Genomic DNA, 17,640 nt, shown 5'->3' on the forward strand with positions numbered 1-17,640 from the left:
AAGAAGGCCCAAGATGTATTGTTATAACTTTAGTAGTTGAATATGTGCAAAATCAAAAGTATGCCGTGATAGTCGTGATTCGGAATCTGTGCAAAAGCAAAAGTATGCCATGATAGCCGTGATTCAATACCACAGTAAGCTAGAGAGAGAGAGAGAGAGAAGAGACCTTTCTTTCATCATCATAAAAAATCCAAGGAAAATGCTAAAGAATTAGAACAATGTATTCCTCGTCAAAATCATGTCTTTAACAAGCCAATAGAAAAAGGCTTAAAAAAAAAGAATTAATAATAGCAAATACAAGATATTTCTATATCATAATGAAATGATTCCTACTGATGAAGTTGGTTTGGCATCTGTTATGAATAGGCTTGCCCAACCATACCTTTCCATCAAAAGCTACCTCTCATGTTCTAATTTGGAGACCCAAGCACTTTCTCATGTTCTTATTCAAAGGAATCTTCGTAATGTGCCTCACAAACAGCAGCTGGAGAATCCAGCATTATTATGTTGGTTAGGAACAGAGCATGATCTGCTTATCAACTATGAGACTAGATCAGCTGCTCAGAAGTCTTGATGATTTAGCTTGATTGATAAATGTCGCACTTTTGTTAAATCCTTCCAGCAGAAGAATTCCCACACCTTCTAATCCCTTCTGTAAAGTCAAGTCCAGCTGCACCACTCAATAAGCACATAAATCAATTCTGAATGCTTAATGGGATCCTTTCAACACTTTACTTATCAGAAATCAGAAAAATCATAGGCGTCAACATAACATGCTAACCATAAGCTTTGCCAGCAAAACATACAGTTCAGGGGTGGAGCAGTTTTGCTCAGGCTTGCATTAAATCTATTGCCAATTCAAGTCTTGTCAGATAACATTATCACCTTGTTTAAGCTCTCAGAAAGGCTGAATGACACTCTTATACTTAATTATCAACAGTTAGAAGCATGTCGTGGCCATTTCCACAGAAGCCTAGTTCTTTGCGACCGTGCAAATAGCAGGTAACACTAGGATGATATAATCTGATAATTCACTAGAAATCGCTACCCCCATGATTTACATGAACATATCCAGATGGCTCCTAAGCATCAAAGATGGCAGCAGCAAGAGCCAAGGCAGTCCAAACCTTTGTCAGCAATCACCCATTAATGGTATGGCAATCATATTTTATTGTATAAGGGGCATGCCCAAAGGGCACATTTTGCATTTATAAATTCACGTGGATAAACTAATTTCCCATATGTTCCATAAGGCGTAACAAACAGTAATGTTGTATGTACAAGAACAGTTTCTATAAGTTATCAGCATATCAGATGAGCATAGTTCATCGAACGAGCATTTGACACAATGAACACATTATATGGAACTGAAGATAGCAAGAACATATTGTTTAACTTTTGCTGTTCAAGGATTGTTGAGTACCTCCTCACGCTCTTCACGAGTGAAGGGCCGCATAACAAACTTCACTGGATCCATTTTCCCAGGCGGTCTCCCAATGCCTTCAAAAGAACCATGAGACTGAATTAACACCTTTACAATAATCTAGTCTACACAAGCACTCTAACAATGGAATGTAACTCTGTTACCAATTCTTAGACGTGGAAAATCACGGCTCCCTTTCAAGTGATCAATAACACTCCTCATCCTGTCACAATAACAACTCATTATTATATGCACATAAGGGATAGAGTGTAAGAAAAAATGTTTATAGACTCTTCTAAGTAAGCAATAAACATCTTTCTAAAATAAATGATGATAGCAGAAAATGACACCATCCTGCTGGAAAGATATTTTAGTCCAGAAAACTAGTGTTCTAGTCAAGTATCGTAACCCGTATTGGTCGGGCCCAAAGAAAGATAAGTATTGTATCATAGAGTATTGTAAAAAATCATAAATTTCACTAAAGAATTCTTTAAAAATCTAAAAAAATCTAAAAAAAATCATATAATACAAGAACACAATTTATTTATGTAATAAGATTAACTAAACATAGATATGCTCTTAAAAATTAAACAACCACGCATCTAATCACCACAAATACAATCGGTTAAGACAAAATAATGATACATTCAAAAGTCAAAAAGTTTTCATAACTCATTACAAAAGTTAAAGTTACATTTTCCAGTTACAAAATGTCATGCTAAGGGAAAGGCATACAAGCTAGAGTTCAGAAACATATAATAAAAGTCATCGTCAGTGTCAAACTTCAGCTCAATGATTTTCTTCGTTTATTGCATCGTCAGTGGCTTGAGATGATGATGGATCATCTTCATCTTCAGAATCAAGGACTACCTCTGACAATTTCTCTCTGAAAAATGTTGCACGTACTCTTTCCTTTTTTTATCATCTTCTATAAGACTAATAAGAAGCTTAACACGAATATCAATAGGAATGCGATGTGTACATAATTTAACAATGGAGTTGTTATGACCCACAACATGACATTTAAATCTATACAATCCTCCATGCATTACAAAACCACAAAAGTTACACTTTACTATTCCTTTCAAACACCTATCCAAGACAATTGGTGTACAATATTTCAATGCAGAATCCTTTGAGAGACATCCTCCGAGAATTCCACCCTCCATCAACCTCCTAGAGCATGATTACTAAATCTAATCAATACAAAGATGTAAAACAATGCTCAATAACACACTTATGGACAAATTTTGAGTTATAAGGGCACAAAAAATATGATTAAAGGTAAAAAAAACTAAAAGTAAAGTAATATCTTCTAAAAACATCAAAAAAGAAAGAAGCTTACCCTCCTTCAATTTCAATCATATACAAATAAAACAAAAAACGAAAAATGGTAGAAATGCGCTCTTACTTGAGAAAACAACAAAAACTCTCTCCCCTGCGCACAGATCAGCTCCTAAATTGCACTCACGACTCTTAGGGTGCATAAATACTAAATACCCCTATAATGGCCTCTACACAAATGAGGGAGTCCGCCCTCAAGGGTATTTAAAACCCAAAAAGAAAAATTATGAGTCGACCCCTTTTAAAGTGTGTCGAAGGTGTATCTTATGATACACCTTGTATCGTATGATACATACGATACATATACAATACACACTCGTATCACAATACGAGTATATATTGTATTATTATTTCTCAAGGTAATGATACGTATCATACTGCATCGTACGCTACTATACGATACTTACAACATTGGATCTATTGTCCCATAAGGGGAAAATATGTTTTACCAATCTACCATCTCCCTTTGTACTCACAATAGCATCGTTCTTAAATATTTAGAATATCTTCTTCAAGAGTTGGCATGTCTTGACGAGCATGAGTTTTGACTTACCTAAACTCCAGGACTTGGGTGAGCAACCAAAAGCACAAGCTACCAAATATGGTCCTAAGCCCAAAAAAAATAATAACTTGATGCGGGTTGAAGTATACCAAGTCTAACATATTCTGTGTTTGCCTTATACTAATATTTACTTACCCAAGCAGTAAGAAAGCACCAGTCAATGGGCTAATTTAAACTAAAGGAGGAAATAACATGGCAATGTTAAAGAAGCTGGAATGAGTATGTGGCCAGAAATTGACCTAAGCGACAAAGGAAACATCAGAATGAGTTGAAAGTTGAAGCTACATCAAGCAATAAACTTCAGGACAATGATTAGCAATATGAAGTTTAGATTCATTTATGTAATCATAAAAATCAAGAATTTCTTAAAGCTATATATATATATATATATCCCAAGCAGTAAGAAAAGCACCAGTCAGTGGGCTAATTTAAACTAAAGGAGGAAATAACATGAAAATGTTAAAGAAGATGGAATGAGTATGTCACCAGAAATTGACCTAAGCTACAAAGGAAACATCAAATTGAGTTGAAAGTTGAAGCTACATCAAGCAACAAACTTCAGGACAATGACTAGCAATATGAAGTTTGGATTAATTTATGTAATCATAAAAATCAAGCACTTCTTAAAGCTATATGTGTGTGTGTGCGTGCCACTTCATCATGAGGAGCTTATTTCTCATATTTCTCACGATAATTTCATTTGTAGGTCACCCTTTCATATATCGCTGTTTAATAGATCTTTCTACTTGCACTCTCCACTCCAAAAACAAAATTCATTTCAAACTTTAACCAAATAGGTTAGATATTTTGAGGCTTTGCATAAGTGACAACGACAAAAAATACCAACATAGACCTTCACCTATGTCACATGGACACAGGCACAGACATGGTTTCAATAAGGATATAAGATACAAATATACTTTTTTTTTTTAAACTAGGACACAAGGACATGGATTTTTATTGTTTTTATCAATGTTGTTAAAAAACGCGCTTCGAGGAGTAAAAAGCACGCCTCAAAGCGAGGCACAGAAATCTATGCCTCGATACGCACCTACAAAGCATATCAGGGTATGAGGTGTGCGCCTCATGCACCTTGAGGCGCACCTCACACATGAGGTGCATGCCTCATATATATGGTGGTCAAATGGGGTTAAAGGGTTCATTTGACCACCTTAACGTTATTAAAAAAACAAATTCTTTTTTATAAAAGTCATGAAAAGGATAAAGGGGGGTTTAGGGCATCCGGCATTGTCTCCCCTTCTTCCCTCCTCCACCTCCTTCCATCGGCGAGATTTTTCAGTGACCGACGCGTTCTTCCGAAGAGAATTTTCGGTGATCGACAGACGGTACTCTCTCTCTCTCTCTCTCTCTCTCTCTCTCTCTCTCTCTCTCTCTCTCTCTCTCTCTCTCTCTCTCGACGAGGCCGAGCTCCTCCACCTTGGAGAGGAATCCCAACTTCTCGATGGAAGAGAGGGTGAGGCCCAACTCCTCTGCCTTTGAGAGGAGTGTTAGTATTAGACAGTGTAGTGTACGTGTTTTGTATTTAAAGTTTGAATCCGGATCCGGATCCAAACTACTTGTATGTACCATGTCCACAACATAATGGCATACTTGTAAATAAACCCAACTTGTTAGGGTTATTGTGAAGGCTATGTATTAGGGCTTTTGCCTATATATTAATGAAATAGGTCATGGTTTCTAATAATGAGAAACCGTGACTCATTGCAGCCTCTCTCTCTTCCTTCTCTTAATTTCTCATTCGCAGGTTCTGGAGAAAACTTACATGGTATCAGAGCGCGTCTGATCTAAGGGTTGAAATTCTTCTACACAGACACGTCCATACAAGATCTTCCTACCTCTCTTTCCTTATTCGGTGTGGCTGCTGGAATACGAGCACGAGCCCAGATCTTCCTTCAATCTGTTCCTCTACTGGAATATGAGCCCCAGGTACTTCTTCCATCTTCAGATCTTCCTTCAATCTATTCCTCTGCTGGAATACGAGCCTCAGGTACTTCTTCCATCTTCTTCAATCTGCTAGTTCCTTTCTGCAACAAATCAGCCTGATTACCTTCCCATTTTTCTTCACCAAAAAAAAAAATCAGTTTTCACGCTGAATACTCACACCGAAAAATCCGTTCCTCCATCTTCACATCTCTTTATATCAAATTTGATTGCTGAAACTGATTTGGGTCTGAGCCAAATCAGTTTTCACGATATTTTTGTCCATTGAATCACTTGATCTCTTGAACTGATTTGAATTTGTGCCAAATCAGCTTTTTCGATTTCTTTGCTTTCACGATATCTTTTGGGGTTTTATCGGCTGCTCCAGATCTGTACATCAGATTTGTCTCTCCCCTTTCCATTTGATTTCACAAATTTGGGTTTTATCGGCTGCTCACAGATCTGTACATCAGCGATATTCCTTTTGTTTCTGCTTTACTATTGTTGTGTGCAATTTTTATATATTTACAAAAAAAAGGAAAAGTCTTAGCTTCTTTTATAAAATCAGATTAGACCTGATAATCCGGGTATCAGTTCTGATAATCAGATTCACGCCGAATTCTCAGATCTCTACTGTTTAAAAAAAAAGAGAGAAATTGATGCATTTATATACTGATTGCACACGCCAATAATATTCGTTTTCTTGTTCTAAGTCATGGATTCTTCTTCTTCTCAAACTTTTCTCTCATCCAACTTTCTTGGCCAACTCATTTCTGAAATGCTTACCAATTCCAATTTCTTGATCTGAAAGAGACAAATTCTTCCATTCATTAAAAGTCAAGGTCTTTCTGGACATTTAAATGGATCAATTTCAGCCCCTCCAGAATTTATCATACAAGAAACTAAGGATAGAAACAAAGCTGATTTTATACAACGAATACCAAATCCCCAATATGAGAATTGGATGAAGCGTGATCAAGCTGCAGTTGCTTTCCTTATCTCCACTATCTCTCAAGAAGTATTGGTGGGAATTCCAGATGAGTGCTCAGCAAAAGAATTATGGGACCGGCTAGTGAAGACATCTCAGATTTCAGAGGCTAGAATTTCCTTTCTTCAACGTGAATTTCAACTCCTCGCTAAGGGTTCCATGTCTGTCATGGAGTACTTGAACAAGGTCAAGAGCATAAGCGATCAACTAGCTGTTGTCGGGTATGAAGTGACAGACAAAGATAAAGTCAGGCAAGCCTTGAATGGATTAGAATCAGAATTCCATGTTCTTTCGACCTCATTGTTATGTCTACCCAGCTTACCAGCGTTTGAAGACTTGCAAGCGAAACTACTTCAATATGAGATGACCTTAAAGGGGATGTCACATGACACTGGTGGACAGGTTCTTGCTACTAGTGTTTCCTTTGGCCAGGGACGTGGTGATAGTCATTTTGGTGCAGGCAGAGGACGAGGACGAGGTACTCCAGGGGGGCGTGGGTTACTACCCACCCCGAATGCCTCTCCTTCTTATAATCTGAAAAACGTGCCCACCTGTTATCTCTGTAACAAGCGAGGTCACGTCAAAGCCAATTGTTAGCACAATCCACAAAACAAAGAAAAGTTCCAGAAAGGTGAGAGCTCGTCAGGACGAAAGGAGAACCCTTCAAAGTTTGGTGGAGATATGAAAGAGCTTCTTTTGGCCACATTGTCTGAACTTGATCTGAAACGCGATGATAAAGGAGTCTGGTACATTGATTCAGGGGCAGCTACTTATGTCACAGGTAATGCGGGTAAATTCTGTCAGAACTCTTGCAGAAATCAAAGACGAGAGAGAGAGAGAGCGCTTTGATATTGTTGAGAATCGGCAACCAGTATCCTTCACACAGGCTATGCTAATACTTCATTAGCCTTAATAGGGTTACAATAATTTACACATGGACAAAAGTGCCCCTGTATTAGTAACTCATATTACATTAAAATACAAAACTTGGGAATGGATATGGATCCTTTATTGAATGGATCCATATCCAGCCCATATTCTAATATATTCTAATACCCTCCCTCAAGTTGTGCATGGGAGTGAACCATGTGCAACTTGTTCTTCAGATACTAGAAACGGTGACTTGTAAGACCTTTTGTAAACATATCGGCAATTTGGTCTTCTGAAGGCACATAAACTGGTTCAATCTCTTTGTCTGCTATCTTTTGTCTGATGAAATGTTGATCAATCTCGATATGCTTAGCTCGACTGTGATGAATGGGATTGAATGCAATTTGTATAGCACTTTTATTATCACACATAAGTGTCGAATTTGAGATATCCTCCCCCATCTCTGTAAGTAGATGCCTAATCCAGGTCACTTCTGCAGTGGTGGCTGCCATAGATCTATACTCTGCCTCTGTGCTAGACCTTGCCACAGCCTTCTGTTTTTTGCTACTCCATGAGACAAGATTTCTTCCAATGAAAACACAGTATTCTGAAACAGACCTCCTCTCATCTGGATCCCCTGCCCAGTCTGCATCTGTATAGGCTAGTATGTTATGTTTTGGTGACTTCCATGAAGATTGAATATATGTAAGTCCATCGCCTACCGTTCCTTTTAGATAGCGAAGGATGTGTTTGACAGCATCCATGTGACCAGTCTTTGGTTCATGCATGAACTGAGATACTTGATTAACAAAATATACAATGTCTGGTCTAGTAAAAGTAAGATATTGCAACATACCCACTAAACTGCGATACTTGACTGCATCAGGATATAACTCACCATCACAAATACTGAGCTTTTGGTTGACAACATTGGGTGTAGGTAGAGGTTTACAATCTGTCATTCCTACTTTAGTCAGAAGATCAAGAGTGTATTTGTGTTGAGTTAATGACATTTTGTTATCTTGTCTGCCCACCTTTACACCAAGAAAGTATCTCAGTTCCCCAAGGTCTTTCATTTTGAACTGCATACTCAATAAAACTTTAATTCGTTGAATGTGGTCTGGAGTATTACCAGTTATCACAATATCATCAACATATATGAGTAAGAAAACCAGGGTGGTATCATTCATGTATATAAACAGAGAATCATCTAGTTGGGAACGAAAGAAACCATGCTTCTGAATTTTTAAGGAGAAGCTTTTGAACCATGACCTGGAAGCTTGCTTCAAACCATACAAGGCTCTGGTTAATTTGCATACATACTCTTTTGGGTCTCCCTCTGTATAACCTTGAGGCTGCTCCATGTAGACCTCTTCCTTTAAATTTCCATGAATGAATGCATTTTTAACATCAAGTTGACTAAGGATCCAGTCATGTTCAATTGCCAAGCCAAGTATGATGCGAATAGTTTCCATTTTTACTACTGGGTTGAATGTCTCATCGTAATCCTGACCATATTTTTTAGTGAAACCCTTGGCTACAAGACGTGCCTTGTACCGTTCAATGCTACCATCCGGTTTATATTTAATTTTATATACCCATTTGGAACCAACAACATTCTTATCCGGAGGACGGCCAACTATCTCCCATGTTTGACACTCATAAAGTGCCTCGATCTCCTCATTCATCGCTTCAATCCATTTGTTGGATTGGACAGCTAGATGAAAACCAAGTGGTTCATCATGTTTTTCAATCTTGGATAGAAAATTTTGAAAGTCCATAGAAAAGTTGTCATAACTAACCCATTTTTCAATAGGATGTCTTATCCTGCCTGATCTTCTTGGTGATTCTTTGTTATCAGGCAATGCAACGTGTTCTTCAGCAGGTACATTTGTTTGCTCTCTGAGTCTCCTGGTATACACATTACCTTTGTTATCTCAGACATGTTTGTGATGCACCATCTGAAACCGTCTCACCATGTATGCCTTCAGGGGTCAAAATAGTATCTTCGGCAGTATGTGAAATAAGTTCAGCACTAAGCCATGGATCATACCAATTACCAACTGCATCACCATGTTCTCGATTGTGATTTGCTTTACTTTCCAGAAAACTATTTTCATCAAAAACAACATTTCTGAAAATTCTAATCTTCTTATTGGCAGGGTCATAGCACCTGTAACCCTCATGTTCATCTTCATAACCAACAAATTAGCATATGGAGGCTTTGTCCTGAAATTTAGTTCTCATGGATTTGTCAATGTGTACATAACATGTGCATCCAAAAACTCGTAACTCATCATAATCAGGATGTGCACCAAAGAGAACATAATAGGGAGACTGATTTTCAAGGATAGACATAAGAAGACGATTTATCACATGAGTGGCAGTGTGAAAAGCTTCTGTCCAAAGACTAATGGGCAAGTTACAACCATGCATCATACTCATTGCACTTTCCACAATATGTCTATGTTTACGTTCAGCAATTCTATTTTGTTGTGGAGTGTACGAGCAAGAAACTCTATGATGTATCCCATTATCTTGGAGAAAATCTAAAAATTCTTTGGAGGAATGCTCACCACCTCCATCACATTGGAGAATTTGAATGTTTTGGGAGAATTGAGTTTTAACATAGGCATGAAAGTGACGAAAGATGAGAAAAACCTTTGATTTATGTTTCATAAAGAATATCCAGGTAAAACAAGAGAAACTGTCAATAAAAGATACATAATATTTGCTTCCAGAAGAGGAAGGATTGGGGGTTGGGCCCCAAACATCAGAACATATTATTTCAAAGGGCATGAAGGCTCTTTTATTTATTTGATGAAAAGGAAGTACATGACTTTTGCAGACCTGACAACTGGAACACATTTTATCCTTCAATGAAGGTGAAACAGACTCTGAAAGAAAACCATTGGACACTAACTTTTCAATAAAGACTTGACTACAATGACCAAGACGAGAATGCCCGAGATCTGGCTTATTACATTTGGATATACTTAAGACGCTTTTGGAGACATGATCAGACTTGGGCTTCAAGACACTGGAGGCTGAATCTTCATTGAAGACATACATGTTTCCACATCGCTCTCCTTTAGCGAACATCTTCTTCGTTTAAAGATCTTTGACAAAGACAGAAGTAGGAGTAAATTCCACAGATGAATTGGTAGAGTCAACAAGCTTAGAAACAGAGATAATATTTTTCTTTATATTTGGCACATGAACAACATTAGATAAAGGAATAGATGACTCAGACAAAGGAATGAGGACATTGCCTATGTTTGAAATAGGGTGGTGAGTCCCATCTCCAGTTACAATATTAGATTTACCAAGATAAGGAGTCAAAGTAGAGAACTTACCTACATTGCCAGTGACATGAGCTGCTACCCCAAAGTCAATATACCATATTCCATCATCACTCTGTTTTAGATTCAAGTTGGCCATCACAGATAAGAGAAGATCCTTAGCATCATCACTGACTCGAAATGTACCTGCAGTTCCTGATGTAGCAGCATTTCTATTATTTTGTGTTCTATTTTGATTTTGTGGATTGAACCAGCAATTGGCTTTGATGTGACCACGTTTGTTACACTGGTAGCATGTGGGAACATTCTTTGAAAAACTGACATTGGAACTTGGTGTAGGTAGTAACCCACATCCACCCTGGATTGGAGTTCCCTTGCTTCTGCCATGTCCTCCTCGTGAACGATCAGCTATTATCCTTGTGGCAAGAACCTCATGCATAGATGATTGTCCTGCTGAAGCATCAGACATGCTTTTCAGAGTCATCTCGTACTAAAAGAGTTTGGCACGTAATTCTTCAAAACTGAGTAGCGTAGGTAGGCACAATAAAGGCGTCACAAGAACATGATATTCTGATCCCAGGGCATTCAGTGTCTGCTGCACCTTTTCTTTATCTGACACTAGATATCCAACCATGGCTATACCTTTTCTTTATCTAACACTGGATATCCAACCATGGCTAACTGATCTGTGATGCTTTTGACTTGATTTAAGAATTCAATGATGCTCATTGCCCCTTTTTTTAACGTCTGAAATTCGCGTTTGAGAAACAACACTTTGGCCTCCGATATCTGAGAGTAGGTCTGAGCTAAATTCTCCCACAAAACTTTGGATGTGCAATCATCAGGAATGGAAATCAGTACTTGTGATAACGTGGAAGTGATGTATGCAACAAGGGCCTGATCGCGCTTCATCCAAGAAACAAATGCAGGATTGCGAATAATATTCGACAATCCATCCTCTTTGGCTTCGGTTGTGATGAATTCTGGGGGCATTGGAGTGGAGCCATCCAAGTGACCTGAAAGGTCTTGACTTCGAATAAAATGAGCAATTTGCCTTTTCCAAGTCAGATAGTTGTTTGTAGTTAGCTTTTCCGAAACTAGCTGCTCAGGAAATTGGAAGAAAGACCTGAATTGGTTGAAGTATCCATTTGTAGGCTTGTTGACAACCCTTTTTTTTTTTGAAAATAACACTAATGGCTGAAACTTGGCTGTTTTATCATAAACTGACACAGTTGACAGAAATCGGCACAATGTCACGACAAGAGAAATGAGAGCTCTATATATATATATATATATATATATATATATATATATATATATATATATATATATATATATATATATATATATATTTTAGCGTATGGAAAGTTTGACAGAAAATGAATGAGGATACCACAGGCAGATTTCTAGTTGGAAAACCAGGGAACTCGACTTTACTAATATCAGAATATTAGATGTTAAATATGATGAATCAACAGGAAACTAAAGAATAGATTTTCACGACAGAAACTAGAAAAATAGATATTAGAAGATGATGAAGCAAAACAAATGGAAAACTGAAAACTCGACCAATAAATTTTCACGGTAGAAACTAGAAAAATAGATATTAGAAGGTGATGAAGCAAAACTGGTTGGAAAACAGGAAACTCGACCTGTTTAGAAGAGGGCTTCAGACTGGGCTGTTGGGTTCGGCTGAAGAAGATGATCGGCTGAAGAAGATGAAGGGGACTCAGCTGAAGGATCTTTCTGTTGGGTTCGGCTGAAGAAGATGAAGGGGACTCAGTTGAAGGATCTCAGCCTCTGAATAAGAAAGACTCGACTGACTGAAGAAGAGATGAAGACGTGCTTTTCACGTTCCTGATGAAGAGATTTTTATGCCCAGACCTGCTGCTGCTATGATACCATGTCAGAACTCCTGCATAAATCAAAGACGAGAGAGAGAGAAAGAGCTTTGATATTGTTGGGAATCGGCAGCCAGTATCCTTCACACAGGCTGCGCTAATACTTCATTAGCCTTAATAGGGTTACAATAATTTACACATGGACAAAAGTGCCCCTGTATTAGTAACTCATATTACATTAAAATACAAAACCTGGGAATGGATATGGATCCTTTATTAAATGGATCCATATCCAACCCATATTCTAATAAATTCTCTACTTTAACTCTTTATTTTGGAAAAAGTAACATCGGCACTGGAGACGGGTCACACCACCCCATCACCCACATTGGAAATGTTTCTATCCCCTTGCCTAAATCCCCACTTCATCTTTCCAATGTTCTTCATGCCCCAAATATTACAAAAAATATTGTTTCCGTTTCTAAGCTTGTTGATCATACCAATTCTTCTGTTGAATTTACTTCATCTTTTGTTTATGTCAAGGATCTACAAACGAAGAAGACGTTCGCTAGAGGAAAACGCCGAGGAAATATGTATGTCTTTCAGGAGGATCCTTCTACTTGTGTTCGACCTACCTTGAAGTCATCTCCTCAGTCTATGTCGTCAAAGCATATTCATGTGTTCAATTTGAAATCTTCAAATAAATGTAATAAGCCTGATTTTTGGTATTTGCGTCTTGGTCATTGTGGTCGAGTCTTCGTTGAGCGACTCGTATCTGATGGTCTTATTCCTGAGTCTAGCCTGATCCTAGACCAGATAATAAAATGTGTTCAAGTTGTCAAATGTGTAAGAGTCATGTTCTTCTTTTTCATTCAATAAATGAGAGAGCTTCAAGGCCTTTTGAAATCGTTTGTTCCGATGTACGGGGACCGACTCCTAATCCTTCTAATTCTGGCAGCAAATATTATGTTATTTTTATTGATAATTTCTCCCGCTTCACTTGGATATATTTCATGAAGAATAAATCGAAAGTTTTCTATATTTTTCGTTGTTTTCATGCATTTGTCAAAACTCACTTTTCTTGTAATATTTTACATTTCCAATGTGATGGTGGGGGGAATACTCCTCCAGGGATTTTATCAATTACCTCCAAGATAATGGGATAAATCGTAGAGTATCTTGCCTGCATACACCCCAACAGAATGGAGTTGCAGAACGAAAACACCGTCACATTGTGGAAAGCGCTATGAGCATGATGCACGGAAGTCATACTCCCATAGGACTCTGGACAGAGGCCTTTCACTCTGTTGTTCACATTATTAATCGTCTGCCCATGAAGCTTTTAGAAAATAAATCACCTTTTTATCCTATTTGGGAAACATCCTGATTATGATGAACTAAAAATTTTTGGCTGCACGTGTTATGTTCATATTGACTCTTCTCTGCGAAACAAGTTTCAGGTTAAGGCATCCAAGTGTAGATTTGTCGGATATGCAGATCACCACAAAGGGTACAGGTGTTATGATCCTGACAACTGACGAATTAAGATATCTAGGAATGTAGTTCTTGATGAAAATGATTTTGGAGATGGAGAATATGTTTTTGCTCAAACCAATATGAATACTTTATTTTATGATCCATGGCTCAGTGCAGAGCTCTTTCCTGCAACCAACAATGAGTGTTTTTCCTCCTGTGCTCAAGGAACATCCTGTCAAGATGGATACAGTGGCATACAGGAACTTGAAATAGAACATCCTCCAAAGATTAACAAGTTTGTTGGGCAAGTTTATAGGAGAAGAGAAAGGGACTCACTCTTGACTTCGGATGATATTGAACAAGAAGAGCCTATGTTTGATCCATCCAACGACATTACTTCTTCAATTTCTAATACAGTAGCTATTCCGATCAGACGATCTGAAAGAGCTCGGCATCCTATTGAAAGGTGGGTCAGTTATGAGAATTTCACCGTGGATTTTCAGTTATTTTTGTCATAGATTGAGAAAGAGACCGAGCCTAGACATTTTCATCAAGCCATTAATTCCAAAAAATGGATTCAAGCCATGAATGAAGAGATGGAAGCTTTGTACTAGTGTTAAACATGGACAGTTGTCCCTCGACCTCCAGATAGAAATGTTGTTGGCTCATGATGGGTCTACAAGATCAAATACAAACCGAATGGAAGTGTTAAACGATACAAAGCTCGTCTCGTAGCCAAGGGATTCACTCAAGAGTTTGGACAGGACTATGATGAAACCTTTAGTCCAGTTGTGAAAATGGGCACAATTCGCATTGTTCTTTCATTAGCTGTCGATTATGGTTGGAGAATAAATCAGCTAGATGTGAAGAATGCCTTTCTTCATGAGGATTTGAAGGAAGAAGTATACATGGAACAACCGCCAGGATATACAGAAGTAGATTCAAAGGAATATGTATGCAGATTAAATCGGGCTTTCTATGGACTGAAACAATCATCTCGGTCTTGGTTTGAGAGTTTCTCTCTAAAAATTCAAAGACATGGTTTCTATCGATCGCAATTGGATCACTCCCTCTTTATTCTTTGAGGTAAGGAGTTTACTACCTTCTTGTTGATATATGTTGATATAATTATTACAGGAAGTAGTGAGAATCATGTTCAAGAAACTAAAGATCTTCTGAATCAAAGGTTCAAAATGAAGGACCTTGGAAACCTTCGGTACTTTCTTGGAGTAGAAGTGGATAATCAAGGAAATAAACTTACTTTGACCTAGCATAAATACACCCTGGATCTGTTAGAAAAGGGTGGAATAAAATATTGCACGCCTCTTGCTACTCCTAGTGTGCTTAACCAGAAACTAAGTGTGCAAGACGGAGACTTGTATCATGATCCCACCAAATATTGGAGTCTAGTGGGAATGCTTCAATATCTTACTTTTACCAGGCCCGATATTATATATTCAGTCAATCAAGTTTCTCAATTCATGCATGAGCCAAGGACGGGACACATGGATGCAGTAAAAAGGATACTCAGGTTCATGAAGAGTACTGCTGGAGATGGACTTTTGAACACCAAAAGCAGATCCATGAATACTGCTCATGACATCATTGCTTATTCAGATGCAAACTGGGTCGGAGATCCTGATGATCGAAAGTCAGTTTCAGGGTATGGCGTTTTCATTGGTGCCAATCTTGTTTCTTGGAGTAGTAGAAAACAGAAGGCAGTGGCTACATCTAGCACAAAAGCAGAATACAGGGCGATGGCTGCTGCTACGACAGAAGTAACATGGACTAGACATCTGTTAACAAAGCTAAAAGAGTCGATTGCTAGTTGTTCTCTCTTTTGTGATAACCAAAGTGCTATTCAAATATCTCTTAATCTCATTCATCACAGCAAGACCAAGCACATTGAGATTGATCAACATTTTATCAGGCAGAAGATTGAAGAAAAAAAGATTGAGCCCCATTATATTAGAACAGAAGACCAAGTGGCTGATTTGTTCACTAAAGGACTCACAAAGTGTCGTTTTTGGTTTCTAAAGAGCAAGTTGTCCATGATCCAAAATCATGCACAACTTGAGGGAGACTATTAGACAGTGCAGTGTACGTGTTTTGTATTTAAAGTTTGGATCCGGATCTGGATCCAGATCCAAACTACTTGTATGTACCATGTCCACAACATAATGGCATACTTGTAAATAACCCCAACCTATCAGGGTTATTGTGAAGGCTATGTATTAGGGCTTTTGCCTATATATTAATGAAATAGGTCACGATTTCTAATAATGAGAAACAGTGACTCATTGCAGTCTCTCTCTCTTCCTTCTCTTAATTTCTCGTTCGCAGGTTCCGGAGAAAACTTACAGTTAGAAATATGAGCATGTTGACAAGGGTATTTTTGTCCATGTATAAATTTGTATATGTATTTGTAATATACCCATTATCATCTTAGCACATATTTCATTATATAAAGAAGAAGGGCATGACCTAAGAAAATCATGACCCATTCAATTTTCAGTTTTTCTCATTTTTTTAGTTTTTTTTGGCTTTCTCTTGTTTTCTCCTTGACATGGCACGATTACCGAGGCAGGTTCTATCATAGTATCAGAGCATAGGCGAGCGAAGCAGGTTATAAGTTCCCCCCGGAATACGCAGGTGCGTGTTCACGGGTCTGAATGAGCGCCATGTATGTAAGCACGTGGGGCTCGTTTCCCCGTGTGTGTCGGCATCACTTAGCATCGGAGTCTGATGTGTTTGCAAAGACTTAAGTACCCTTTTTCGCCATTAGTGTCATAAAACGACGTTTCGAGTAAAGGACAAAAATGTCCTCCTGCCAGAAAGGGTTAAAATCAAAGTTACCAGTTAAGGAAGCGGGAGCGGGAAGCGAGGCACTTTCAAAAATTTAGGAGGCGGGGAAGCGTGGGACCACTTAGAAGAAAATTACGAACCGTCTTGAAAGCGACCTAGGAAGCGAACCGGAAGCGACCTAGGAAGCGAACCGGAAGCGAGGGGGAAGCGAAAAAAATGGGGAAGCGTGCTTCCCATAAATGGGAAACACGTTTCCCATAAAAGGAAAATGCGCTTCCCATAAAAGGAAAGCTCGCTTCCCAAAAAAGAGGGACGCTTCCCAACGCGTTTTGAAAGCGCGACGTTTCGTGCTTTGAGGAAGCGTGCTTCCCCTTTTACCTAGGCGCTTTCGGTAACTCTGGTTAAAATCATCATCGTTTTCGCCCTAAGGAGTAAACTCTTCTGCTTTAACAAGAGCTCCTCGCAATATGTCGCCCTAAGCGTTTTGGATCACCCTTTGACGATGCACCATCTGCTGTAACAGGAGCTCCCTTTGAAGACACACCATTTTCCATCGTCTGTTGTCGCCGGAGCACCCTTTGTCGTCGTATGCTGTCACCGGAGCACCCTTTACCGTCGTCTGCTGCCGCCAGAGCACCCTTTGTCGTCGTCGTCTATTATCATCGGAGCACCCTTTGTCGTCGTCTATTCGTGAAAAATAGTTGAACTACCAGAAGAATCAGCATTCTGTCTATTGTTCATCATAATACCAGGGTGCAAGCGTCGAACTGAGTAGATAGAGAAGAACGATTTATAGCAGAAATAATGGTGGCAGCGTCTAACTGAGTAGAGTAGCGATTTACAGTAGAAATCAGATCAGAGAGTGATTTACAGTAAAAATCATATCAGAGAGTAGCGATTTACAGTAAAAATCAAATAAGAGAGTAGCGATTTACAGTAGAAATCAAATCAGAGAGTAACGATTTACAGTAGAAATCAGATAAGAGAGTAGCAATTTACAGTAGAAATCAGATCAGAGAATAGCGATTTACAATAAAAAATCAGATAAGAGACCGACGATTTACAGTAGAAATCAAATCAGAGAATAG

At 38.5% G+C, this 17,640-nt stretch overlaps 1 protein-coding gene across 2 annotated transcripts in view; it reads right to left on the reverse strand.

Annotated features, from left to right (window-relative positions):
• Positions 1 to 203: 203 nt before the first annotated feature.
• LOC149832950 (peptidyl-tRNA hydrolase, mitochondrial-like) overlaps positions 204 to 17,640 on the reverse strand; it is a 49,448-nt gene continuing 32,011 nt past the window's right edge. Inside the window, exons 8-10 of one of the 2 annotated variants that reach the window (XM_090014793.1) lie at positions 1,588 to 1,646; positions 1,424 to 1,500; positions 204 to 670 (exon numbers count right to left, since the gene is read on the reverse strand). In XM_090014793.1, coding sequence (XP_089870919.1) covers positions 554 to 670; positions 1,424 to 1,500; positions 1,588 to 1,646 — 253 coding nt within the window. In that variant the 3' untranslated portion in view covers positions 204 to 553. Of the gene's footprint in view, positions 679 to 1,423; positions 1,501 to 1,587; positions 1,647 to 17,640 lie in introns of both variants that reach the window. The other variant, XM_090014794.1, reaches the window with a different exon arrangement.

The sequence above is a fragment of the Nuphar pumila genome, chromosome 7, assembly GCF_984573655.1.
Source record: "Nuphar pumila chromosome 7, dmNupPumi1.hap1.1, whole genome shotgun sequence".
In the NCBI taxonomy this organism is placed as follows: Eukaryota; Viridiplantae; Streptophyta; class Magnoliopsida; order Nymphaeales; family Nymphaeaceae; genus Nuphar; species Nuphar pumila.